Source organism: Emydura macquarii, unplaced genomic scaffold (assembly GCF_026122565.2).
Source record: "Emydura macquarii macquarii isolate MOO-44397 ecotype Brisbane River unplaced genomic scaffold, CSIRO-AGI_Emac_v2 contig_2897, whole genome shotgun sequence".
NCBI classification, from domain to species: domain Eukaryota; kingdom Metazoa; phylum Chordata; order Testudines; family Chelidae; genus Emydura; species Emydura macquarii.
This window is the reverse complement of record NW_027133034.1, coordinates 53,537,215-53,562,132: the sequence shown is the minus strand read 5'-3', so window position 1 is coordinate 53,562,132 and position 24,918 is coordinate 53,537,215. Positions and strand designations below refer to the sequence as shown.

Here is a 24,918-nt window from a genome sequence, read left to right as displayed (position 1 = left end):
CCTAACTTATGTAACTGAAATCTTCAATGCTGAGGTTGACACCTTCACCCAAGTTGGAGGAGCATTCTGGGTCCTGTACCGGAGCTGCTCCAGTGCTGAGAAGGCCAGGTCTGCTGTCTGAGTCTATTGATACTAAGACGTACTCTGTGTCAGAGATTTAAATTATGTCTTCTGCTAGTCGGGAACCAAACAATGCAGCTGGCACAGTCTCCTCAATGCCTCTGCCAAAGCATTCTCTCCTTGGACGTATGGTTGCAGTTTGGCTATCTCCAGATGGAGAGACTAATGGAGTCCTAGGAATTATTGCTGGAATGGTTGCGAGAGACATCCTCAGAACCGGGGATATGCATAAGGGGAGGCAAGCAGGAGCATGGTCTCCCTCCTCCCTCCCCCCTCCCCAAAAAATATCTTCTGGTCTCCCTGCAGCCTGGGGAGGGAGGAAGCAGCAGAGCAGCTGGCTGCCAAGTGAGCTCTTCCTCCCACAACCCTTACAGCTGCATCCTGCTGCTGCTGGAGTCCCACGCATTGCCTCTGCCTCCACTCCTGACTCACCTCGGTGGGTGGTCTGCAAAGCAGGCAGCAGTTCTGGGATGCCAGCAGCAGGGGAAGTAGGAGCAGCAGCTGTAGGGATGGGGGGAGGGTGTTGAGCTGGCAACCAGCTGCCCTGCTACTTCCTCCCTCCTCGGACTGCAGAGACATGGAAAGTGCTGCTTCCATGGGGAGCTGTTGCTTCCTCGCTGCTGGGCATCCCTACCAGAGGTGTCCTGAGAAATCAGAGGGGGGAGACACATGAACCGTGTGTGAGTGAGAGAGAGAGAAACTTGAAACTTATCCCTCCAAAAATGTTCGTTTATATTCCTGCTCAGAACCAAAGTCTCTGATCTGTCCACACACTCTCTGGATCCATAGAAGTTTTCTTGTTGTCTTGTCATTTCTTGAGTATAAGGGGAAGAAGAAACAGATACTTGTGGAGGGGTGTTGGATGTCTTTGCCAGGGGACCTCATGCTTTTGTAGAGAGAGAACAAAATGTCATGGATCCATGAGCATATGAGTGGATCATAGATTTGTATTCAGAGGGTGCACATAGCTACATTGGCAGATTTCCTTTAGTTTCCTAGTGCCCATAAGAAGCCAGCTGAAAAACCTTCTCCTTTCAACTCATTCCTCTGCTTTTCCCAAAGAAATAATATGTAAATACTGTCTTTGCTTAATTGAACTGTTTAACTTGATCATCTTTTGTTACATTTACTATGATTTGTTAGTCAGAAGTGGAGGGAGCAGGATGACATCGATTAGATCATTTTTGGCATATGTATGTGTTGGTACCTCAAGGTCATAATGCTTTCTCCATTAGCTCAGACAACATCAGTGGCCTGCATCTGTAATGTTTCCCTGATAGATATCTTCAGGGCTACCATTTGGACTTTTGCCCACACATTTACACAGCTTTAGTTTTTTTGTCATTTAGATCTCATATTAACTTTGGAAGGGCAATACTTCAGTCCTTGTTTTAATTAGGACTCTTTTCTGGGAGTTGGAATGCTTTGCTAGATTCCTACAAATGGGAATATGTAGAGAGCACCTTAAATAAGAGAGGAATATTTGAAGAAGAAAGGTAACCATGGCTCTCTGCATGTTGCCTCAGCAGATTCACACTATTCACCAGACTTCCCTTTTCCTTTATTATTGTATTCCCAGGCTTAGCAAAATGAAGTAAGACAGTGAGGGACTGTACATCCTCTTATGTCCTTAGTTTCAAACACTTGGTGCTATGAGAAGAACCATGTAGTCCCAATGGGCACTGCTGTTCTAGAAGGCTCCCAATAGTGGCATTGGATGGAGCCTCCCCCAAGTGTGAATATGTAGAGGGAACTCTTTGTAGTGTAGGCAATGTAGTCTGTGGTGACTAGTATGCATTCCAAAAATCACTATTGTATGTGCATTTAAAAACAAAACAAAACAAAAAAAGTATTCACCCATGAGTGGTATAATATCTTAGTCAAATAATAAATTATAAATTTGGAATTTTTTGAGACCTTTTTTTAACTAAAAACAGTCACACAAATTTCATAGACACAAACAAAACTGCATTTCCTGGCTTTTTATGTTTTGCTGAATATCCTTAACATTAAGAATGTAATTTTTTGTACACAAATATTGTAATGCAGTGTTTTTTTGTCTTGCCAAATCTCTACGGGGGCAAGGTGGTAATGCTCTTGCTGCTTTTCTTTCTGAAACGATTGCCAATACTCCAGAGGTCAGTGTTACAAGGTGTACTGTAGTTTAAAAAAAAAAGAAAAAGCCTTCCAAGTATTCTTGAACTTACATTCTCTGTTAGGTCTTTGCTCAATAAATTTGTCAGACTGCATGTTATTTATTTTGTTACTGTTGTGGTGTTGTTAAAAACAAAATTTCTATGGCTGAGGAAATTATCGTTGTTGGACAAGTAATCTTGACAATTGTTGAGACAATGGCTCTGCTGAGAATGAGATAATTTCAGCACAAGTGCATCTTGGCTGTCAGTTTTTCTTTTCCACCAACATATCTATATGATATGTTGGAAATAAAGTATGACAATTTAGATGAGTGAAACATCTATATTGTTTTCCTGAACACAAACATGAGTGGCCTTATTTACATGTAATTTTGTATGTGTACTGCGTTAGGTTGCATGTTGATTTATTGTAAATAAATGTAAATGGAGTGTCACTGAGTTTTGTACTTCATGGTGCCACAGCTAATTCGATTGCATGGTATTTATTTTTTGCATGATATGGAATATACGTCTGTATAAGTCTGTATATAACATGTCCTGTGTTTTATGCATGCTGCACTAATCTCTGTGTTAAATCTGTCCCCTCTTTATTCAGAGCATGCTGTCTAGGTCCTTTAATTCCAATTATGCTGCAGTTAGCAGCTTTCACTATGGCAGCTCTAGGGATCTGCATGGCAGCCAGGGTAGTGTTGCCTTGAGTGTTGCAGACAGAAGAGGTTCTGGTGTGCACGTTGTTCGTGTGAGTACCTACAGTAGGCTATTGCACTATATAAAGGGGGAAAAGGAAACTTGAAATGTGTCCTTGAATCAATCATTAGAGTTTTGTTCCTTTATATGTGGAAAGTACTGTCATAACTATAAAAATAGTTTAAAGACGAGTTCCTAGGCACTGAACCCAAACATGTTAATTGCCTTGAGTTCATATGCTCTATCCTCTTTACAAGGTGATACAACTTACAAAACAAATTGTTTTTCTAATTGGCTTCCCCATGCAGATGGCTGTGAAGCTCTCATATTATTTTCTGTTTTGCCCTCCTCTGTAGCCAGAACTATAGATGATGATCCTTTGTTTCTGAATTTGACCCAGATCTAAAGAAAGCTGAGATGAAGTTTATCCATTTCTTTTTTTAAATTTGGTAAAGTAAGCCATATTTAAAGATGTTTAGAGGGAATCAAGCAAACTATATTAATACATAGGTGGGCAAGAAAGATGAAGGAAGCCTCAACACTAATCTAGCAGAATTAAGTCAACAAAAGACTTGTATTAATCCTGTAAATCCATGCATAGTAACCATGGACATTTGTTCACCTTTCTTGTGAACCACCTGTTATGTGATGCTAACACTTTCAACAGTTGTAATTTTTTTTTAAAGTTGGGGTTAAATTTTATGAGGGTCTCAGTCTTGATTAATAGGATTAAGTTCTCTATGCAAACTCCGATGATATGAGTAGCATCCTTACAAGCAAAACTAAATTCAATAAATTGAGTGATTTATTCTAATCTTTTAAGAAACATTGAGTCATTTTGATAATTTGAAGAAATATTTGCCTATTTTTTCTATCCTGTTTAAAGCATCCCCAGACATCTACCCCAGGAGAGCCAGGCCAAGACGATGTATTCATTTCAGGACAGCAGAACTACTCATCTGGTACACTTAGTCTCAAAGATGTTCCTCCAGACAGCATGAAGAAAGTAGCTGCCCAGGTAATCAATTATATGATACCATATATGGATATATTGTCCTTCACAGAAATTTATATTTGAAACACAGTGCAGTAGGTAGCACTTGGAATTGGTAATTTTGTTTTTAAACCTAAAACAGGAATTGATTTTCACCCAAGTATTCGTGGTGAAATGATAAATATTATGGCCTTAAAAGATCATTCTTGAAATAAGATATCAGCCTATTTTATGACAGCTTCCCTGGGCTGCCCTATGGGTCAAAGCGCTGCCCAGAATCTCCTAAGTGTGTGGCCCTGACTCTGACATGCCCCTACAACCTTGCCTCCAGAACACTCCCTAAGACAGGGCTTGTGAAGGGAGCCTTTGTGGGCAGCTTTATGGTGGAAATCACACTCCAACTAAATATTGAACTTCTTGGCCCTTCTATGCTGCATAAAGGCACCAGAGCAGGGGGATGAGGATCTCATCCTAGAACTGCAGTGACTTCCAGTGTATTTGATCAACAAACAAGGCTTCATTTTGTGTAGTTTGGAATTTGATTAAGAACACTTCTGAAAGATAGATAATAAATCACAAAAAATACAGTTGTAAAAATCAGTTAAACCGCATACTTATCCTAAATTATACTGACAGAAAAAATACATCAAGTAGTTAGATGTTATAAAATAGTTGAATAGCTTATTTTCCCCCTAGATGTCAATTACAAGGTTCTCTCTTCAGTTACAGTCTGAAAAACTTAAATGTTAAGATGGGGTTTTACTTTGAAAAATGATTATGTAACCGTCACTGTTACAGGGCTAGCTGCACCTTGGATCCTTCTCAGTGGTCTCAGAGCAATGAACCTTCAGGTGTTAGGCATCTTACCTTAACCTGTCCTGGGGTGGACTCCTGTGAGTTTCTCACTTTTAGACTAGGTTCCCAGCTACAGCAGTCTGTGTACCAACTGTGATTCCTCTACAGGACCAGTTGAGTTTGGCACCTGTGAGTCTTCCTATCTGAAGGGGATAATACGGTGACTCAAACAGCCTTTTCAAAACAAAGCATTGTTTAATCTTACCAGTAGGAACAAAACATAAACAGAGAAAAGGGTTTGTAACACAGTCAAAAGTCTACTTGCATATCTGTCTCACTTATGGTCTTAGTTAGACCTATCTTATTACAGACGACAACAGTCCCTGTAGTCTGGGTTCACCTTAGCTCAAAACCCCTTCCTGCCACCTTCAAGTAGGACCTTTTTAGGTAAAGCCAAGTTCTTTCTTCCTCCTGTATCTAATTAAAGCAGTTTTGGTGGCTCACCAGGAGATCAGAGAGAGCCCTCAAAGCAATTGTGTTTTTTGCACTGTGTCAGGTACTGGTCATTGTTTCCTGTTTTGCCTATTGTAGCTAACCCATCTTGAATTAACCTCTTGTATACATACAGTAAACATCACAATAACAAACATGAGACATATTAAAATATTACACAACTCCCACTTCCTTCACAGTAACACGAGTACCACCTTATGCAATACACCTATTCCTTGTGCGTTCAGAGTTGATCTACTTAATATGGGCAAAAATAACTTTCTATTCCTGTTAGACGTGACTTCAGGAGTCAATACAGCTAAAAGGAAGTGAGCTGGATCCTATACTTTCTTGTGCATCATCAATGGTTTACTAACTTCCAGCCAGCTACATTTGTGCAAACCCCTTGAAGGCAGTGGGGTTGTACAATTGTAATGGCAGATTTTGGCTTGTATAAACGTTTATTAGAGGTTTGATGCATAAGAAGGAAAGAATCTAACTTGTCTCCCAGTTTTTATTTTTCGTAGATGGCAATTGGAAAAAACATCTTTTTACTTGTAAACTGTACAAATTTGATCTGTAAATAAACAAAATAATACATATTAACCCCACATTGCCATTTTGGCATAACATTCACGCCTGTGTAATATTATTACACTTCTTGTGTATGAATAATTCAGAACGAAATTAATATAAAAATTATATGAATAAAAAATAAAATACTGTATAATTTAACAATGTAAACCAAATGTGATACTATTAGAAGTATCACCAAAAAACACTGGTTGAGATGAATTACAGTGAAACAAGCGTTAAAAAGGAACAGGAAGCTGCCTCACCTGTTCTAGGCGATAAGAGTTCAAAGTTAACTTTGCTTTTCATGCTTGTCTTTGTAAGTTAGTATGGATAATTACAATGAAAATATAATTTAATGGTACGTAGTTTAAAACCGAGGTTTAGTAATGCTCACAAAAACACTATGACCAGTCAAGCATGAGAAATAGTGAGGATTGTTGTTATAAAATGTTATGGTTTAAATATGATTCATGTTTTATTTAGATACCTTTGACAAATGGGCAGATGTGCCAGCCTCCCAGGCCTCAGACAAACTATAGTCAAGTTCATCATCCTCTTCCCCAAGCATCTGTGGCAAGACATCCCTCTAGAGAGCAATTAATTGATTATCTGATGTTGAAAGTTGCCCACCAACCTTCCTATGCCCAGCCTCAGTGTTCTGCCAGGCAAGGCCATGAGACGGCAAAGCAAGAGGTAAGGATAAAATTACATTAATTAAAATCAAGAAGAACGGTTTTTAATAAGTGTTTGAATATATGATTTCTGTCTATTGGTAGCCATAAGTGCAAGACGGTATTTACTGTTAGTACTACTAAATGGGTGATGACAGAAACTATTTAGGAATTTAACTCCAGTGAGAGAGAGCTGTAGCTCACTGGAATTTTGTCATCCCACTCTTAAAAGAAAAATGGTTGCCTGAAATCATATATTCAGTTTGATTTTGATCAGTTTGTTCCCTTTCTTCTGATGGATATTATACAGAAAAATAAACATGTTAAATACTTTTATCAGAAATTGAATATTTTAGTTAGTGTATTTCTGCTGAGACTTGAATTACATCTCCCTTCAACTAAGTGATTATCCATGGCCCGTCATGCTTATACAATAATTAAAATATACAAAAATAATAAAAAAACAAAATACACGTTTGATTCAAGATCATCTAGACTAGTAATACTCATTCAGATAATAAAATAACCAAGACATTTAATAATGCAAAAGCCTGGGGTAGAAAAAGACGAGTTTTGCAGCAAGCCCAGAAAATTAATAAACTTGGGTTCTGACAGACCAAGGTGGGGAAGTAAGTTCCAGAGCCACAGACTGTGGACCAATCATGGAGGGCCATCATCTTTCCACCAGCCCCCTCTCTTTTGAAACAAGGGCTGTTAATTCAGTTGTCTTGAATTTGCCCAGTTGTCTTAACTGCAGTTGTATTGTAATGCTCACTCATGAACCTGTGATGCCTCAAAGATTGCTGTTGGATTTCCACTTGAACAAATTGATGAGTTCGGTAAGCACAGAGATGTTGCTTTTGGAGGTTGCAAATAGGAGAGGACAACGAAGTTTTTGGCTACAAAACTGAGGTCTGGCTATTGTGGAGGTCTTCAAGACCTCTTGTCAATATTTAATAAGTACAGAATTCACAGTGTTCACTAACCATAGTGCTCTGGATTGGTTCCTTACAAAGCACAACCCAGAAGGACACTTGTGGAGATGGAATCACAAACTGTCCAAAAATATATTCACAGTTTACCATAAACCTGGAAAGCAAAATGTGTTTGTGGATTTACTCAGCTAGGTGAGGGCAGTGAGAATAGATTCAGATTTGTCTTGTGAGGACATCTGCCAAGAAAAGCGTCAGGCTCCTGAATTACTTTTGGTGCACCAATATCTCTATCAAAGGATACCCAGCCTGGGGAGATTCAGTATAGTTCAGAAAAGATTATCTATTGATCTGGTATCAACTTGCCGGTATAAGGGTAACAGGATTGTCTTGCCAGCAAGCTTACAGAGAACAGTACTAAAGTATCTTCATGATAATGAAGCAGAAGATACCTTGCTCGGTGCCTTTTCATATCCCAGGTATCTGACAGGTTTTTTGGCTGGGCATAGCTGCAGAAGTTAAAAACTGGGTACTTGCCTGTCAAGAAAGGAAAGCTAGTACTAGCAAGGAGAGGCAAAACTCCTTTAGGGGAAAGGCCTCAACCCAGAAAGCCCTGGGAGTTCATCCAGATTTACTTGAAAAGCCTATTACCAGAAACACCAGCTGAAAGTAGACTTGCTTCTAGTGTATGACACTGTCTCAAAGTATGTGATGGCACAACCACTGAAGGATAAAAGGACTGACAGTTAAGACTGCACTTATGAAATAAGTAGTGTTGCAGTTTAGCCACCAAGCTTCATCTCCAGTGATCAGGGGAAAGAATTTGCGTCACTGTTATTACATAAATGTTGCTGACAACTCCAGATAACCAAGGTGTGAGGAACAATGTTACCCTCCCTACGAATAATAGGAGAGTGTAGAGAATAAACCACATCATTGGTTCCATGCTTAGACTCTTAGTCACTGAAGACCAGTGAGACTAAGATACAAGACACTTTTTTACTCCTGGAGGAATTCTGTGCCACTGGCTGAGTGGGGGTGCAGGGCCACATGGGGACATGTGCAGATAAGGCTGGCTGAAAGGGGAGTAGGAGTGCAAGGATACACGGAGACAGGAGCAGATGTGCCTGACTGAATGGGAGAGGCTAGGGGTCAGCCAGGGTCTGCATGGGGAAGGCTCCCCAACTCCCTAACAATCCCTCCCCCTCCAAAAAATCCTGTTCCATACTTCTCCCATGTATACCCAAACACCCTTCAGGTTCACTTCCAGACTCCTTCCCAGCAAATACTTCGTGCTCCCTCAGCTCCTCTCTTAACTCCTGGCTCCCCCGGACCTCTGCACTGCTTTTGAGGGGTGCACAAAATACATTTGTGTATTGTAGTTTAAACTAATTATTACTCAGTTATGTATTAATGCATCTAGTAAGGAATCTATTTGTCAAACAACATTTCTTGAATCTTTTTTGTTGTCTGCAATGTTACAGACGTACTTGCTGACAGGTATTTTGAAATAAATTACCAAAATAATTAAAACTGGTATGATTATATTGTGTTATTTTGACAAATAAAATGTAGAATTTTGCAGACTTCTTAATTTTTTGGTGCAGAATTTTTAATATACCTCAGTAGGCAGTTCCTTACTCTAGCCATACCCTAGGAAAATCAGATGCTAGACATATAGTTCAGAGCTAAATTTCCCAGATAGGCTGGAAGGCTCCTGATTTCTGGATCCTCTTTCCAATCAGCTGCTCCTATCTCCTGCTGTTACTGGGAAAGCAAGCAGAGTTGTGTGGAGGAGGTGCTGTATACCATGTTTTTGTAATTAGTGTCCTATAGCAGTCCTCCACGACACTAACTCATAGAGACTCCCAGGACTCCTCTGAGACTTGAACCATACAGCCTCTGCCTAGAGCATAGCCCCAACCTGCCCACAGCCGTTAAGATGCGGCAAGAGCACGAGGCAGTATTTTGGATAAAATGGTGGTTAGGCAGTTATTATTCTAGTCATATTTTTATGACCAAAAATGGATTGGGACCACAGAGGTGATGCCTACTATGAATTATGGGGACTGGAAAAAATGGGTGTATGTAGGAACGAGGGGAGCCAGCAAGAGAGAGGAAAGATGGGATTAATTGTGGGAAATCCAAGGAAGAGGAATTATGGGGGAGTTCAATTGGGGTGTACCAGGAAGAAAGAGGGAGTAAGCTGATGTAAATGAGGTAATGCCTATTTGCCAGGTGTGCAAATTAGGGTGTTAAATAATTTGCATAATACCACCATATTCTAGATTTACAGCCTCTGGAGGTACGCTATAGTTTAGTTAAACTATACTAATACACCATAAAACTTGTCTATTATGTTCTGTATTATGTCTTAACATGCTGTTACCAGCAATCATATTTGAGATATGATTATTTCTTTTGAACTGCAGAGTAGGCTCTTAGACTGTTTTTGGTTTTTTGTTAATTTGAAGGCTGTTTAGTACTAATTCAATGAAAGCATCTATATGAATATTAATAAGAGTTGTGAGAGTAAAGTTCACTATTTTTGTTAGTTGGTATTTTGTGGGTATATTGTATGTCTGTTACCATATCCAAAACTTTCTTGTATTAATATTAAAAATGGTAAGAGGAAAAATATTGAGATGGAAGCCAACGGTTTTCAGTGTACGTCTTTTTATTGTTTGGTCATGATTCCAATTATAGTATTTAGACAATATGATACAAGTGATTCAGTATTTTATAGTATGTCTGTTTCTGTGGATCTGAACTTTGGGTGCAGTTCTTTTTACTTTTTGTTAGATTCGAGTGAGAATTGAAAAGGATCCAGAGCTAGGATTTAGTATATCAGGAGGAGTTGGCGGTAGAGGAAACCCATTCAGACCTGATGATGATGTGAGTATTTCATATATATGCACTGTTTAAAATGTTTTTTGCCTTTAAAACTGCTCATAAAATAGGTTTGTTTTACGTGCGGCACTTTAAAGTATAGTAAATGACTTGGCATATATCACATCCTTGGTGCACTAAGCAGTATCTCATACACACTTGTGAGGTTTTTAAATTGGAACTAGACCCACTATACTTAAAGCAAAATAATACTAAACATTTAGAATCGTATTTGTCATCTTCAAAGCACTAAGAGATTTATTAAATGACAAAACTGAAGATGAAAGGTGGTGACCTGCCTACCGGTACGGAGTCAGTGACAAGTAGGATTAGAACTCAGGCTCTGTCTTTCCCAAACACTGCCTTTCCAAACTGGAACAAAGAGGTTATCTCCAGTATTTTTCCCCATAAATGTTGTGTCACTTCCCCATCCATACAACAGATGGAATTAATCTCTCCATGACCATATTTTTTCTTTTTTCTTTTCAACTAGTGGTAGCAATCTTAGCATTAGTATTAATATTATTTATAAAATATCCAAATGTACTATTGTCTATTACTTTTATTTTATAGCACCTAAATGTGTGCTAAGCACTTCACAGGCATATTAGAAAATTCCATACCTCATAGACCTTAGAATCTAAGTATACAAAAAATAAGCAAGGGATGGGGGAAGGGAAGCAAACATATGAGCAAGTCATTTGAAGTAGTGTTTGAAATGCATCATGTTGTCTGACCGTTACAGGGTATTCCTTTCCTTTCATCTCTTTCCCCTATGGAGTCCTTTCTATGTTTTCTCTCCAACCCATGCCCACTCACTCACTACCTAGCTCCAAACCTAACAACTCACTTCCACTGATTTAATCCTTAGTTATCTTCAGTCCTTGCCTGTTAGCTAACTGCTACACAGTCTCTCACAACTAGGTGCCTCTTCCCATATCTTCCTAACAAACTAACCTTATAATGCCACAAGAAATAATTTAGCTGCTTGTGAATGCTTCTTACACAGTATGTTCTGTTAAGCTTGGGCTTTGGTTTCTTTTAAACAATTAAAAGCTAAAGTTGTTGATCATGATTACTTTAGAGTTGTGAGGGAGACTGGCTTACAAAAGTGAGGGAAATGAAGAGTGGAAGGTGAGACTTGTAATAAAGCTGGAGTTTGTGCAGGAGGGAGGCTATAAAAATTGAGGTAACAAGGGATGAAAGTAGTTTGGCCATGTGACAGTAATGAAAGTAGTGGTGGGGACAATCTAGACTGGGTGGATGGCAGGATGTTATAAACATCAAGCATTAAAGATAAGATAACAGTAAATTACTAAGTTTAAAATTATGACGTCTCTTAAATAAGGGGAAAAGGATTAGCCCTGCAGTCTTTACATCCAATACATTTTGACACGTAATATTCATCTGGTATTTTAAACAAAGAGGTTAATTTAAAATTCAGATGGAGAAAAATTTTCCCTTCATTATTCCAATTAATGCAATTCTGCTGTCTTTATTTTCTGAAAAGATTGTAATCATAAAAGATAATAAACCTATTAATTTCAGTATTTCACATTCTCTTCTGTTTGGTATGAAAAAATCAAAGAATGTCTTAAGTTACAATGGTTTGAAGTTGCTTCAATATCTATGGAATAAGATGAGTCAAAATTCTTTTTTTCCTCCTATTTGTTTTTACAGGGTATATTTGTAACCAGGGTTCAGCCTGAAGGACCTGCATCTAAACTGTTGCAGCCTGGAGATAAAATAATTCAGGTACTATAGTTGTTATAAATCAGTTAAATAGTTCTGTTTAATGTACATAGTCCTTGTTTGCATGTTTGTTCTCAGTCAGTGTCTTTCTTTTTTTATGGCTAGTAGTGGAAAACTACATTCAAGCTTAGTACTTAAATTCTTCACATAGTTTTATGAATCTCTTCCAAAAGAAGTGTTAGAAAACCAGTTAGACTCTGTTACATTTGAATATTTTTCAGATATATTAGCACCATGATTATAATGCAGCCTAAAAACAAACAACTTTCAAAAGTAAAAGCACTTTTATGTTGCCTATCAACTACCTAACATAACATAAAGCCACCCAGAATATAAACATGGACTTGACATTGAGCAGCTCCTGCTAAATGATTGCCTGCCTTTGACTGGACTTAAATAGTTCTGTGCAAACTGGTTCCTCCCATTAGTGCTGGGAAACACAACTGGCTTTGGATCTTAAAGGGTACTTAAAGGATACTTCTACTATCAGTGCAGAGAACTTCATAGTTATTATTTATACAGTTGGGTTTTGGGATGTGTGTGTTTGTTTGCAGACATACATAACTGTTGATTAAGACACTTGGGGGATAAGTGAATTACTGTTCTTTATACTGTAAAATCAAATATGTGCACAGAGTAGCCTTCTGTTAGAATGGATAGTTATTCTTGACATTTGTATGGTATTTTAGTAGTTCCATTTTCCTTTTATTGTTTTGCTGGCTACAGGGTGGTTTGGTTTTTATAAAGGAATCCTTGGCTGAAAAAGAGTCGAGGAAATATATGATTTATGTGCTGAAGCGATAATTATAGGTCCTTCTTCGAGTAGTGTCCCTGTGGGTGCTTCACTCTAGGTGTTGGCGTGTCCTCGCGTCCTTGATTGGAGATTTTTGCCAGAAGCGTTTGCCCGGGTTGCACATGCAAGATGGAGATGGCGCAATGCCATCGGCACCCTTTTCAACACGCACGCCCCAACACCCTCAGTTCCTTCTCAAACATCTGTGATCCAAGACGGCGCCCACAACTCGTCAGACTACTCATCAGACAGTTACCTACTAGTTAGTTATAGCATTGGTTTTAGTCAGCTTTCCCCTTTTTTTTTTTTTTTTTTTTTTTTTTTTTTTTGGAGTACTTACCTTCTCTGTAACCCCCCCAAAAAACAAACAAAATATTTTAATTATATTTTTCCTCTCTCTCTCTTCCTCATAGAAGTAAGTTAGATTTCATTTTGTTCCCCTTTGGGAACTGCATCATGCCAGGTTCACCGCGTTTCAAAAGATGCACCTCATGTAGAGACATGATCCCAGCATCTGATGGACTCTCACAATGTGTCAGGTGCTTGAGTGAGGGCGACACAACACAAAAATGTGTCCACTATAAGAACTTAAAAGCCAGAGCCAAATGAGACCACTCTCCAGCTGAAACTTATCCCTATGGAGAAGTCACTTACATCCTCCTCTGATCCTGGACAAGGTAATACTTTGTCAGAGGGAAAAATCTACAAAAAAAAAGCCATTCAACCCTGCTTGGAACTGAGCTGGCCAAGAGAAGGTGGTCACCAGTCAAAGCGGGTACAAGACCTGTTACCAACGTGGCTATTGGTTCCTCTGGTATAGTCAATGTCTTGACACTGAAGGACACTCAATGTTCCGGTGCGGAGTTGAGAGGCAAAAGTAAACAGCCCTCTTCCGATATGGCACTGGCAAAATTAACGGCTCATTAACCGCAGATTAAAATGGCAGTAACCGCCCCAATGTTGACATCAGCACTGAGAGCGTGCATGACACCAAATGTGGCACCAACATGCTTAGTGGTGCCAACACTGACTGAGACACTGACAATGGCACCGACAACAACTACAGCACCGATGGCACCGACAACCACACCAACACCCATCTACACCTCAGCACCTATTTCAAGTGCAGAGCCAGCCCTGACAGTGGTACCGACATCGACACCACTGTGAAAACATACAGAGAAACGGCATCACCACAAACAAGAAGATATACTGTTAACATCCTCACCTAAGTCACCACTATATGTCACGGATACCTCCCCAGTACAGTTCACTCACGATGAAGCCATCTCTCGAATTCCATTTTCCAGCAACAGTGGCGAAGGAGGGGTATTCTCCTCCAAACACTCTTCTCCCACTAGACCTAGCACATAGACAGCCAGACTTAGGTCACAACCCAGACGCCCCACACAGCCATGGTTTGGACCACCAATCCCCTACTACATGCAGTGGCCAGGTTGGGATAACTGGTCTAACTATACCAGATCTTATAGTAGACCCCCAAATCCCCATAGAAAAAGACCCAGATCACCCACAAGGTCTGTCACAACCGGCACCGAACCTCCTGAACCTGCAGAAGAAAGGGAGGAAAGCATAGATCAGGAGACAATGCCACCTGCACACAGCTCATCCTCCTCACCAAAGGAGGTTATAATCCCTCCGCCTCCTACTACTACAGATGACTTTAAGCAGTTTCAAGAAATGTTTAAAAGAGTGGTGGACGATCTAGAAATCCCACTCCAGGAGGTTGCAGAAACACAACACAAACTACTGAAGATCCTCCATACTTAAGCCTCATCAAAAATTGCTCTTCCTATAGATGTGTTCATGGAACCAGCCAATAATATGTGGCAAACACCAGCCACCATCCCCCCCAACCTGCAAAAGGGTGGACAAGAAATACTATGTTCCCGCTAAGTTTCTCTTTACCTACCTGCCACCAAAGTCCCTAGTCATTGAGGAAGCAGACCAGAGGGGTAAGCAGCAGCAGTACAAATCAACTCCGCATGAGGATGGGAAAAGATTATTCAGCAGAAAGGTTTATACATCAGCAACTTTACAGCTATGAGTAGCTAATTATGTAGTGCTCTTATCCAACTACAACCACAACAATTATACAAAGATCTCTGAATTTATTAACAACCATCCTGACAACAAAAAAGAACAATTCCAATCTCTTATAAATGAGGAGCAACTTGTCGTGAGAACTGCGTTGCAAGCCTCTCGATGTCACTGATGCTACCACCAGAACAGTAGCAACTGCCGTGGTTACATGCAGGACTTTAGGGTTCCACTCCACTGTTTTACCTAGACAGTCGCAATCCACCATAGAAGATCTCCCATTCGGCAAGGCGAAGCTCTTCATGGAGAAAACGGATGAAGTCATGCATACAATGAAGGATTTGCGAGCCACGCTGTGCACCCTTGGCGTATATAAACCTGTGATGAGGAGGAAACAATATAGATATCAACCTGACCCTCAAAGATACCAACAATACCAACAGCACAGGCGATACGAACAGTCACGCACTAGACAGAGACCCCAAAAACATCGATAGTCGAACCAATAACCATTGATATCTCAATCGGCACTCTCCAAACCACAATTTTGAATCTTGGTCGAGTGCCTGCACAATCTCCCTCACCATGCAGTGCCAATGACTGCTACAACCACTCTGTTCAAATACTGACTTGCGCCCCTGACATCCCTCATCAACACAGAGGAAGAGGATTCTACTCCCACTACTTCTTAACCCAAAAGAAAACTGGAGGATGGAGCTCTATCTTAGACCTCAGAAGACTGAACAAGTTTGTAAATATACAAAAGCTCAGGTTGGTCACACTGTCTATGATAATATTGGCACTGGAACAGGGGGACTGGTTTGCAGTCCTCGGCCTTCAAGATGCATAGTTTCACGTCACTATCGACCCAGCACACAGAAGATTCTTGAGATTCACATTGGGAACTAATCACTACCAATAAACGGTATTACCTTTGGCCTTTCTACTGCACCGAGGATTTTTTCCAAAATGCTGGCAGTAGTAGCAGGGAAAAGATCACAATATTTCCCTACCTGGACAACTGCTTGATAAAGGTGCACAGTCATCTGCAAGCCATTCAAGCCGTTTGACAAACAAGGTCACTTTTTCAACAGCTGGGACGGATGATAAATAACAAAAAGTCCACTTTCGATCCCGTACAGCAACTAGAATTCAGAGGCGCTCACCTGGATCACGAACAGACAGGGCGTCACCACCAAATGCCAGGTTTGCTACCATAGTAAATCTGGAATCCATAATAAGGAAAAGCCCGACCATGAATGCATGCAAATGTCTACAAATGCTGGGACATATGGTGGCCACCACCTTCACAGTGTAGCATGCATGATTACACATGCGTGACCTATAGCTATGGCTGTCAACAGTTTACAGGCCACACAAGCACTCACTAAACAAAACATTGGTGATGCCAAACAGAGTCAAACAATCACTCAGATGGTGAACTCAATCCGACAACATGATCACAGGGATCCCGTTCACACAGGAAACACCCTCAATCACGATTACACAGAGGCATCCCTAATAGATTGGGGAGTGTACCTACAGAAACACACTGTACAGGAAGGTGGTCGAAAAAGAAATAAATTTACACATAAACCTGTTAGAGCTATGTGCAGTTCGCAATGCATGTATCCACTTTCTACCACTTACAGCAGGCAAAAGGATAAAAATGACAGACCACGTCGCATGCATGTTTTATATCAATTGACAAGAAGGAGCAAGATCCAACTCCCTGTGCGCAGAAGCAATAAAGCTCTGGAACTGGTGCATCTGTTACAACATCGAAATATCAGCCACATACTTACCTAGGAGTCATAAAACCATTGCAGATTTCCTCAGCAGACACTTCACTCACAATCACAAATGGGAGTTGAACAGTGGGATGCTGCAAAATATTTTCCAATAATGGGGTCACCCTACCATTGACCTCTTAGCTACAGCACAGAATTGCAAATGTCCTCACTTCTGTTCACGAGCAGGGTTGGGAACAGGATCAATGGGGGACACATTCCTCATCGACTGGACAATAGATCTCCTTTACGCATTTCCACCCATCCCGCTGATACCCAGAACCATCCACAAAATATGCACAGACAGAGCCAGGGTCATAATGATTGCACCATCATGGCCCAGACAAATATGGTATACTTACTTAATGCAAATGTCAGTGTGCACACCGATTGTGCTTCCATTGTGCAAGAATCTCCTGTCTCAGGACAACTGACAGATTCTCCATCCGGACCTGAGCAAACTTCACCTAACAGCCTGGCTCCTAATTGGTTCCGGCAAGGAGAGCTGAAATGCTCAGAACAAGTGAAACAAATATTATTTAACAATAGAAAACCCGCTATGAGGACAGCTTACCTTCAGAAATGGTGCAGGTTCGCCTCATGATGCAAACAGAAACATGCATCTGCCACGATGGCACTGATTCCAGCCATACTGGATTACCTCCTAAACCTAAAAGAATCAGGTTTATCTATTAGCTCACTTAAAGTCCATCTAGCCGCCATCACCACCTTCCACAGCCAGATTGACAATAAGACGCTTTTTACACATCCAACGGTGAAATGTTTCGTGACTGGTATTCAGAACGTACACCCAGAGATATGAGCTCCCACAATGGGACTTAACCTAGTCTTAAGGACCATTGTTAAACACCATTTGAGCCTTCAGCAATGTGTTCACTAATACATATGTCAATGAAGGTATAATTTCTAGAGGCCATCACAATGGCTTGCCGTATAGGCGAACTCGGAACACTCATGGCCCACCCACCATACAGAATCTTCTATAAGGACCAGGTTACGCTCAGGCCCCACTGAAATTTCCTCCCCAATATCGTATCAGCATTTCATTTAAACCAACTGATTCACCTAGCTATGTTCTGCCCAAAACCCCACAACAATACACAGGATGCGATCTTGCACAAGTTGGATATAAGACGAGCAATTGCTTCCTACTTGGAAGGAATAAAACCATTTAGAAAATCCCTCAAACTTTTTGTATCAATCACAGACCAATCCACAGGTAAAGCCATATCCACACAAAGACTCTCAAAGTGGATTTTAGGTTGCATCCATACATGTTACACACACACACAAGTGCATCAGCATTACAAGGCATCAAAACAATTCCACCAGATCGGTCTCTACGTCCACAGCTTTCTTAAATAATATACCAATCTTAGAAATATGTAGAGCAGCTACCTGGGCCTCTGCCTATACTTTCACGAAACACTATACAATTGGCCAAGCATCCAGATCTGATGCATCAGTAGGACTATCACTACTCTCCTCTATACAACCTACTGACTCTGAAGTCCCTTCTGCCAATTAAGGGTACTGCTCGAGAGTCACTTAGAGTGGAGCACCCACAGGAACACACTCAAAGAAGAGGTTACTTTGTGCAGTAACTGAGGTTCTTTGAGATGTGTCCCCCCGTGAGTGCTCCACTACCCACCCTCATCCCCTATATTTTGGAGTCTAAATTCATGGCTCCATGGTAGAGAAGGAATAGGGGGGAGTCAGGGCGCATGCGCCAAAAAGGGCGCCAACGGCGCTGCGAGACAGGGATGACGCATGCGCGACCCGGATAAGTACTGCTAGCAGAAATCTCTGATCAATGACGTGCCAACACCTAGAGTTGAGCACCCACAGGGGGACACATCTCAAAGAACCTCCGTTACTGCACAAGGTGAGTAACCTTCTCTTTTCTCATTTTTCAGAACTAGTAGGCCATATTTTACTCTGTGATAGGTTTTTGCTATTCATCATGATCCCTTTTTTCTCATGTGAAGTGTAAAGCAGTATCTGGCAGTGGCAGAGTGGAAAATCTGTCCGGAGCTGCTACAGTGCCAGTTACACAGCTTTTGTGTTTTTGTGTCTGAGTGAAGCTTCCCTGAAGCTGCTAAAGAGAAAATCTGTGGTTGTACTCAAATCTGATTATTGCACCTTTGTACACTTACAGTCTGTGTTTCTAAAGCACATGAGCATCTCTGTGTTTGGATGTCTTTAGCCCTGGTCTGGATACAAAGGATGGTCTCAGAATGTTCTTGCTTTCTGAGGAAAACGTGCACTAAACATACGTGTCATAATGTAAAACTTAGGCCTGACTGGTGGCTGCATAGGTTTGTATGTGCTTTGGATATCAGTAGGAAGGTTAAGGTCTGGAACAGGTCCTGTAGTTCTTGGCTTATGAGCAGTTACCTTGCTTCTGCTCTTCACAATGGCAGTCTTCCTGCAGACCACACTCACCTAAGGAGTTATTGCAAGAGTGGGATTTTGCATAATATTTTAAAGACAATATAGCTGCTATGCACCTCATTTATATGACTTACATTTAATTTTCTAATTCCTGCCAGTCCCGTACTCTACCACAGTCCACGCATCTTGAATGCTGCACAATTCTCCTTATTTGGCTGTGGTAGTAAGAAACAGCAAGGCTTGTTCAGCTCAAACATACAAATCTGTTTGGACTGTTAACTTTAATCAAAGATTAAGCTAAATTCTAGGTATAAGTAAGACTAGACAGAGAAGCAGTCAAAAATTGGTTTTAAATCTCCTTTTTTAATGGCTTTTTTATGCCAGTAACATAGTAACATTGCTTTCTGAAGCTGTCTAGCATGATGTTCTAAATACTACCTGTCTTTGGTGATCTTCTTTTTTGGGTGACATCATGATGAAATCCCTCTTTTATTAGACAATTCACTACTTCATTATTAATAATTAGCAATGTGGTAGAAGAAAATGGAGGTGCAGGTAATAGATTTGCAGATGGCTGGGTATGTCTTTATAGAATTGCTTGCTTGCATGATTTTGATATTACTGAGAGGTGATCTGTTCTCTCTCTCTCATTTTGTGAACACTGCTGCTATACTGATGAGGACCGAGAGTCGTCCTAGCTTTGAACAAGGAGTTTGCTACTGGATTTGTTGAGAGGGCAGAACCCACAGAATAATAGCGGAGGATTCCCCAGGAAAAAATGTATTTGCTGGAAATAAAAGACAAATCCCAAAGAAGTGGATTTCAGAAAACTGAAGGATTGCAGAAAACTCAGAGCTCTGGGGGTGGAGATAAGACCTAATTTGCCTGCCTGAAAAATGTATATGGACTGTACTCTTGTTTAAAAATAACTAGAATCTTGAGTATCAGAGTTGTACAGTGGGTATAAAATCCTTCCTCTCCTTCTTTAAAAATAAGTCAGCCTTGACAATCCATCACACATCACATTTCTAGATGCCAAACTGTGGTGCACAATATATTCACTATACTCAGTACACAATATATACTATACTCATTTTTTCTTTGGGGGAGAGGGCACTGTGTTCCATTGATTAGTTTTGTCTAGTGCAGTCAAACTAAGTTAAGTCAAATAGAGATGGGATTTATATGCTTTTTCAGTTCTGATTCCTCCATTTTGGATAGCTGCAAATGTGTCCTCATCTCCAATCTTTGGGGCAAAATTCTTCCACAAATGCTTAAACATGCAGATCATTTCAGTTCCCTATCTTACAATACAGCATTTTTCTGCTAGACCATCAACAATCTAATAAGGTGAAATGCATAGTTGTCTTGCTAAAATTAAAGACAACTTGCTGTTAGTTAATACTCATTAAATTACAAATAACCTGTCATGGGGATGTTGTTAATAAAATATAATTTCCTTCTTAGGCTAATGGATACAGCTTCATCAATATTGATCATGGACAAGCAGTGTCTTTGCTAAAGACTTTTCAGAACACAGTGGAACTCATTATTGTGCGAGAGCTTTCTTCATAAATACTGTGGACAAGGGAAAAAAGCCAGCAAGATTCATCAAAGGACTTGTGGGAAACTGAATATTTTGATTATTTTTATATATGAAAGGAACTTGAAAAAATTATGAAAATTTGTACAGTAATGAAATATTGAACTTGTGGTTATAGGGAAAGAACCACTGTATAGAACATACAGGAAACCATTTTTGACATGCATATGGTGAATAACCCTGGTTACATTTTTAAGCATTATAGCAATCAAGGATCACTCCTCCAAGAACAAACCTGTGTTTTTGTACAGAAGGTAGGTTTATTTTTTGATAATTCATACACATCACTAAACTTTGTGCAAGGCTGTGAGAAGCCTCAGTTGTAGCCAGTGGACAGATGGCAGGGCTGTCTGTTCTGTAGCTGTTTGTTGCCTTTATTTTTATTCACTGGGTATTAATGTGTTATGCTGAAACCACTTCTGTAGATATGGGCAGGAGATTTGAAATGTTGGCTTTGCTATGTGCACATTGTATAGATGAATGGGTAGATGGAAGTTGGTGCTGATTGGGTTAATTTAAAGGCCTAGTAAACAACTATTTGCTATCAATGTCTGGAATCAAGAAAGAAGGAAACATTTGGTTAGTCTGGGAGTGTACGTCTACCAATAGAATAATGCAATAAAAGCGTAATGTCTTCTTTAGAAAGACTATAATTACATTTTTGTGAGCTCTTCAGGATTTGTTCTTATCACTGACTGTCCATTTGCTATGTGTGATTTGAGTTCGGTTATTTTAGTTGCATACACAATTTCTTTAACTGTACAGTGGAGATGTGCCCAGAGATTTTTCTCTGCTGTGGAAATGCCTGGTTTTGTGCAAATGGTAATGCTTCTATCTTCTTTATAATAAGTACTCCATTTTAAACTTATTTATAGATTTTTTTTTTAAATGAAACTCAAATGGCCAGTTTTTAAGATTGTGTTGCCTGTAAAACACACACACACAGTAAATGGGTTAGGAAAGAAGGTTAGGAAAGTCATCTTGATTTTTGTTTGGCCTTGCATTGCCTTGTTAAACTAAAAGGCAACAATACGCATGGAGCTAGGTAACCAAAGCAAGTTTGTGAAACTGTTGATCAGTGATGGAGAATTGCTGTGGGTAAATGTAGAGCAAAGGGATGGGGTACTCGGAACCCACCAGTTTGTAATGATATTTCTTAAAGGGCTGTTCCTACAGGTAACATTAAATGTGAACTAGACACTTCAGAGTCATTAAAGGGTTTCTAACTATATTAATGTAATAGTGATTTACCACAGGCTGCCTTTGTTCCTCATTGTATAAAATATTTGATTATACTTTCATTAATTTTGTTTGACAGAAACATTAACTTTATTTTCTCTTTTTTTCTCCTATGTAATTGAGTAGAGATTGCATAATCTGCAGTGGTAATTAATACATGGTTGTTATGGACCAGGAAAAAGTGCCATAAAAGACCAATAACTGTTTTTAATCAGGGCTAATTATTAGCCTCTCATTGAAGCAATATTCATTTGTTGCAATTCATTTTTAATTAATAAATATAAGTTGGTAGTTTTAAACTGGTAGGAATTGTTTTTTCAACCCATATGTAATAAAATGTTTTTAATAAAGCTAGCAAAAACACCAGCCCCACTTTCATTTTTGGAAAAATGAGCTGGAACAGATAGGAATTATACATAGCTAGCTGAAATAAACAGGCAGTACTTTTTAAATACGTGAACTCCAATATTATTGCACTTCTTTCAAAGCTGTTATCTATTGCTTCTTGTATTGTGTATAGTTCTAATCATTTTAACTGAAACCCTTTAACAACTCTTTGTATATTATAATTTTTAAGTTGATTTTCAGTAATATTTACATAGGAATTGATTTTAATATTAGCACAAGTGTGCTATATTTTGATAAAATTCACTTATTTTCTGTGTGCTGTTAATCTTTACAGAAAAGAACAAAAAGCGTAGCTATGTAATAGCAGGCTTCAGTGTTCCTTTTTTCTAAGACCTTTTTTAATTTCTCTATTTTTTTATTGACAATGCAAAACGATCACATCACATCTTCATTGCTTTTAATCATACTATTTTTAATCACACTCTGCCTTTTAAAGGGAATGCATACAGATAAATCCTAATTTAACTTGACCTAATACATAAACTGTAACTTTGTGTAGGGAAAAGTCCAAAAACCAGAACTGATTCTTTACTGATCTCTGACTTATTTTAACGTTGTATACATTATACAGTAGGCTTAAGTAGATCACTGAGGGGTTATACTGTTGCAAATGCTGTAATATTTTGGTTTAATGTTAGTTTAAAACTTCTATGTTGTGTCAATTAATTTAATTTGTCAGTTTGTGTTTCACAGAAAAATTCTGTTGCCAAAAAACATTTGTGTGACTTTAGTATAAATGTAGGAGTTTAGTACTTTCTGTGGAAATACTTGGCCAAAGTCTGTCTTCAAGAAATTAGCAAATTAACCATGAAATAAAATATTGCTGGTATTGATTTTACAAAGAAAATATTGGAGGTTTTTTTTTTTAAATATGTTAAAAATTGTTGAGGGTTTAAAAAAAAATCAGTCTAGATGTTTTTTGTCAAGTGAAAAGGGAGAGATCTGTTTAATTAATCCATCCAAAATATAGGAGGAGGAGAACCATATCAGTTATTTAACCTATACTTTCAAACAAAAGAATCAAATTCATCAGCAGCATAAGTGTGGAATTAATAAAGTTTGAATCAACTCAATGTACTTTCTCATCACAACAATTCATTAAAGAATCAGTTCAAATGATAATGAAATTTCACACGTATTTATTATGTAAATATTTTTCTGACTTCCTATTTTGGACTGGAGTTTAAAAATGTGTATATACTTGAAAGCATTCAATGAACACGAACAGCAATAAGCAACACACAGAATCAAGCTTTTATGATTGATTTGCTGTACTCCTTTTTTTAGAATTATTTCCTTGTGAGCCGCTATGAAATGTTTTTATTGATCAGCATTTATTCAACATTCCAAATTTTTGTATATAATTAGATTGTTTCTGAGGTAACACACGGATAATAGATAATAAACTAATGCTCTTTAAAGCTGTGTGTAATTGACTTATTTTTAGAAAGTTCTCCAGAATATATTTTTTCTATAGTTTTATATTATTTGCATAATACAGACCTCAATCCTTAATCAAAATTTATTAGTGCAGACTCTCTTGTGCCCACTGGGACTCTGTGTGAGTGCTTAGAGGTCTGCCTTAGTGGATCTTATTGCAGGACTGGGTCAGAATGTGTGAGGACACTTAAATGCTTCATAGATATTTGTACAAAAAAAATACTATTACTATGTGTAGTTCCAATTTTGCTATAACTGTGGCTATGTCCATTGTTGTTCCACTGAGGTTGCTGTTTCCCTTTAACAGACAGAAACTAAGAGTAATTAAGACAAACTTGCTCTACATTGAAACCAACAGGAAAAACGCTGTATTTTGAATTACAGTTTGAGGCTTTAATACTTTTTTAAAATGCAGTTAGAAAAATGTCTTGTTTCCACTTAGGTTTATTTTATATTGCTAGGGAATCTACAGGAATCCCAGAACATGGATAATCAATGGCTCATATCACTAATGTATGGGATGCCTCAGATCTGACTACTCAAGCTTCAACAGCCAAGATGGTGGATGAGGTCAGACAGCAGAGTGAGAGAGAGGATTTTCTGGGGAGCTGTCTGATTTGGAAGTACTGGCCTGAAAGGCCAGGGAAGACAGAAAGCTGGGGCTCACCATTTCTCAGAAGAAGGGAAACACTGGCTTATCTATTTTTATTTGATATTCTTGGATGCCATCTGGCAATAAAATAATAATGTAATTAAGGTTGAAATAAAACCATGTTTAAGCAATTTTTTTCTCATACATGGGTCTTGCATCAATCCAAATAGCTTACTGTGGGGTTGTCCTGTCTCCTATTCCAGAGTAGTTGGTTTTGATTTTTGGCAGTCTCTAATCATGATACCCTAATAGATACTTCAGACCCTCTTACTCCTCTGCAACTGTACTCTGTTCCTCTCTGACAAAACAGTTGTCCTGGGGGAATTTCTCTTCTCACGCATGCCCCCATGTGTCTTGGCTATTGTTTCTTTTTGGCTAGTGGCTGCCTTCCTTTTCTGCCTTTCAAGGAACAGATTTTAAGACTTTTATCTATCACTTTCTTTTTCATAGGGC

At 39.1% G+C, this 24,918-nt stretch overlaps 1 protein-coding gene across 7 annotated transcripts in view; it reads left to right on the top strand.

Annotated features, from left to right (window-relative positions):
- Positions 1-24,587, top strand: part of ERBIN (erbb2 interacting protein) — a 220,635-nt gene extending 196,048 nt beyond the window's left edge. For 4 of the 7 annotated variants that reach the window (XM_067568851.1, XM_067568848.1, XM_067568850.1 and 1 more), the window contains 6 exons: positions 2,872-3,015; positions 3,850-3,981; positions 6,304-6,513; positions 10,226-10,318; positions 11,993-12,067; positions 20,591-22,264. In XM_067568851.1, the coding sequence (XP_067424952.1) occupies positions 2,872-3,015; positions 3,850-3,981; positions 6,304-6,513; positions 10,226-10,318; positions 11,993-12,067; positions 20,591-20,698 (762 nt within the window). In that variant the 3' untranslated portion in view covers positions 20,699-22,264. Of the gene's footprint in view, positions 1-2,871; positions 3,016-3,849; positions 3,982-6,303; positions 6,514-10,225; positions 10,319-11,992; positions 12,068-20,590; positions 22,265-24,255 lie in introns of those variants that run through there. The other 3 variants (XR_010923878.1, XR_010923879.1, XM_067568852.1) reach the window with 3 other exon arrangements.
- The last annotated feature ends 331 nt before the right edge of the window (positions 24,588-24,918 follow it).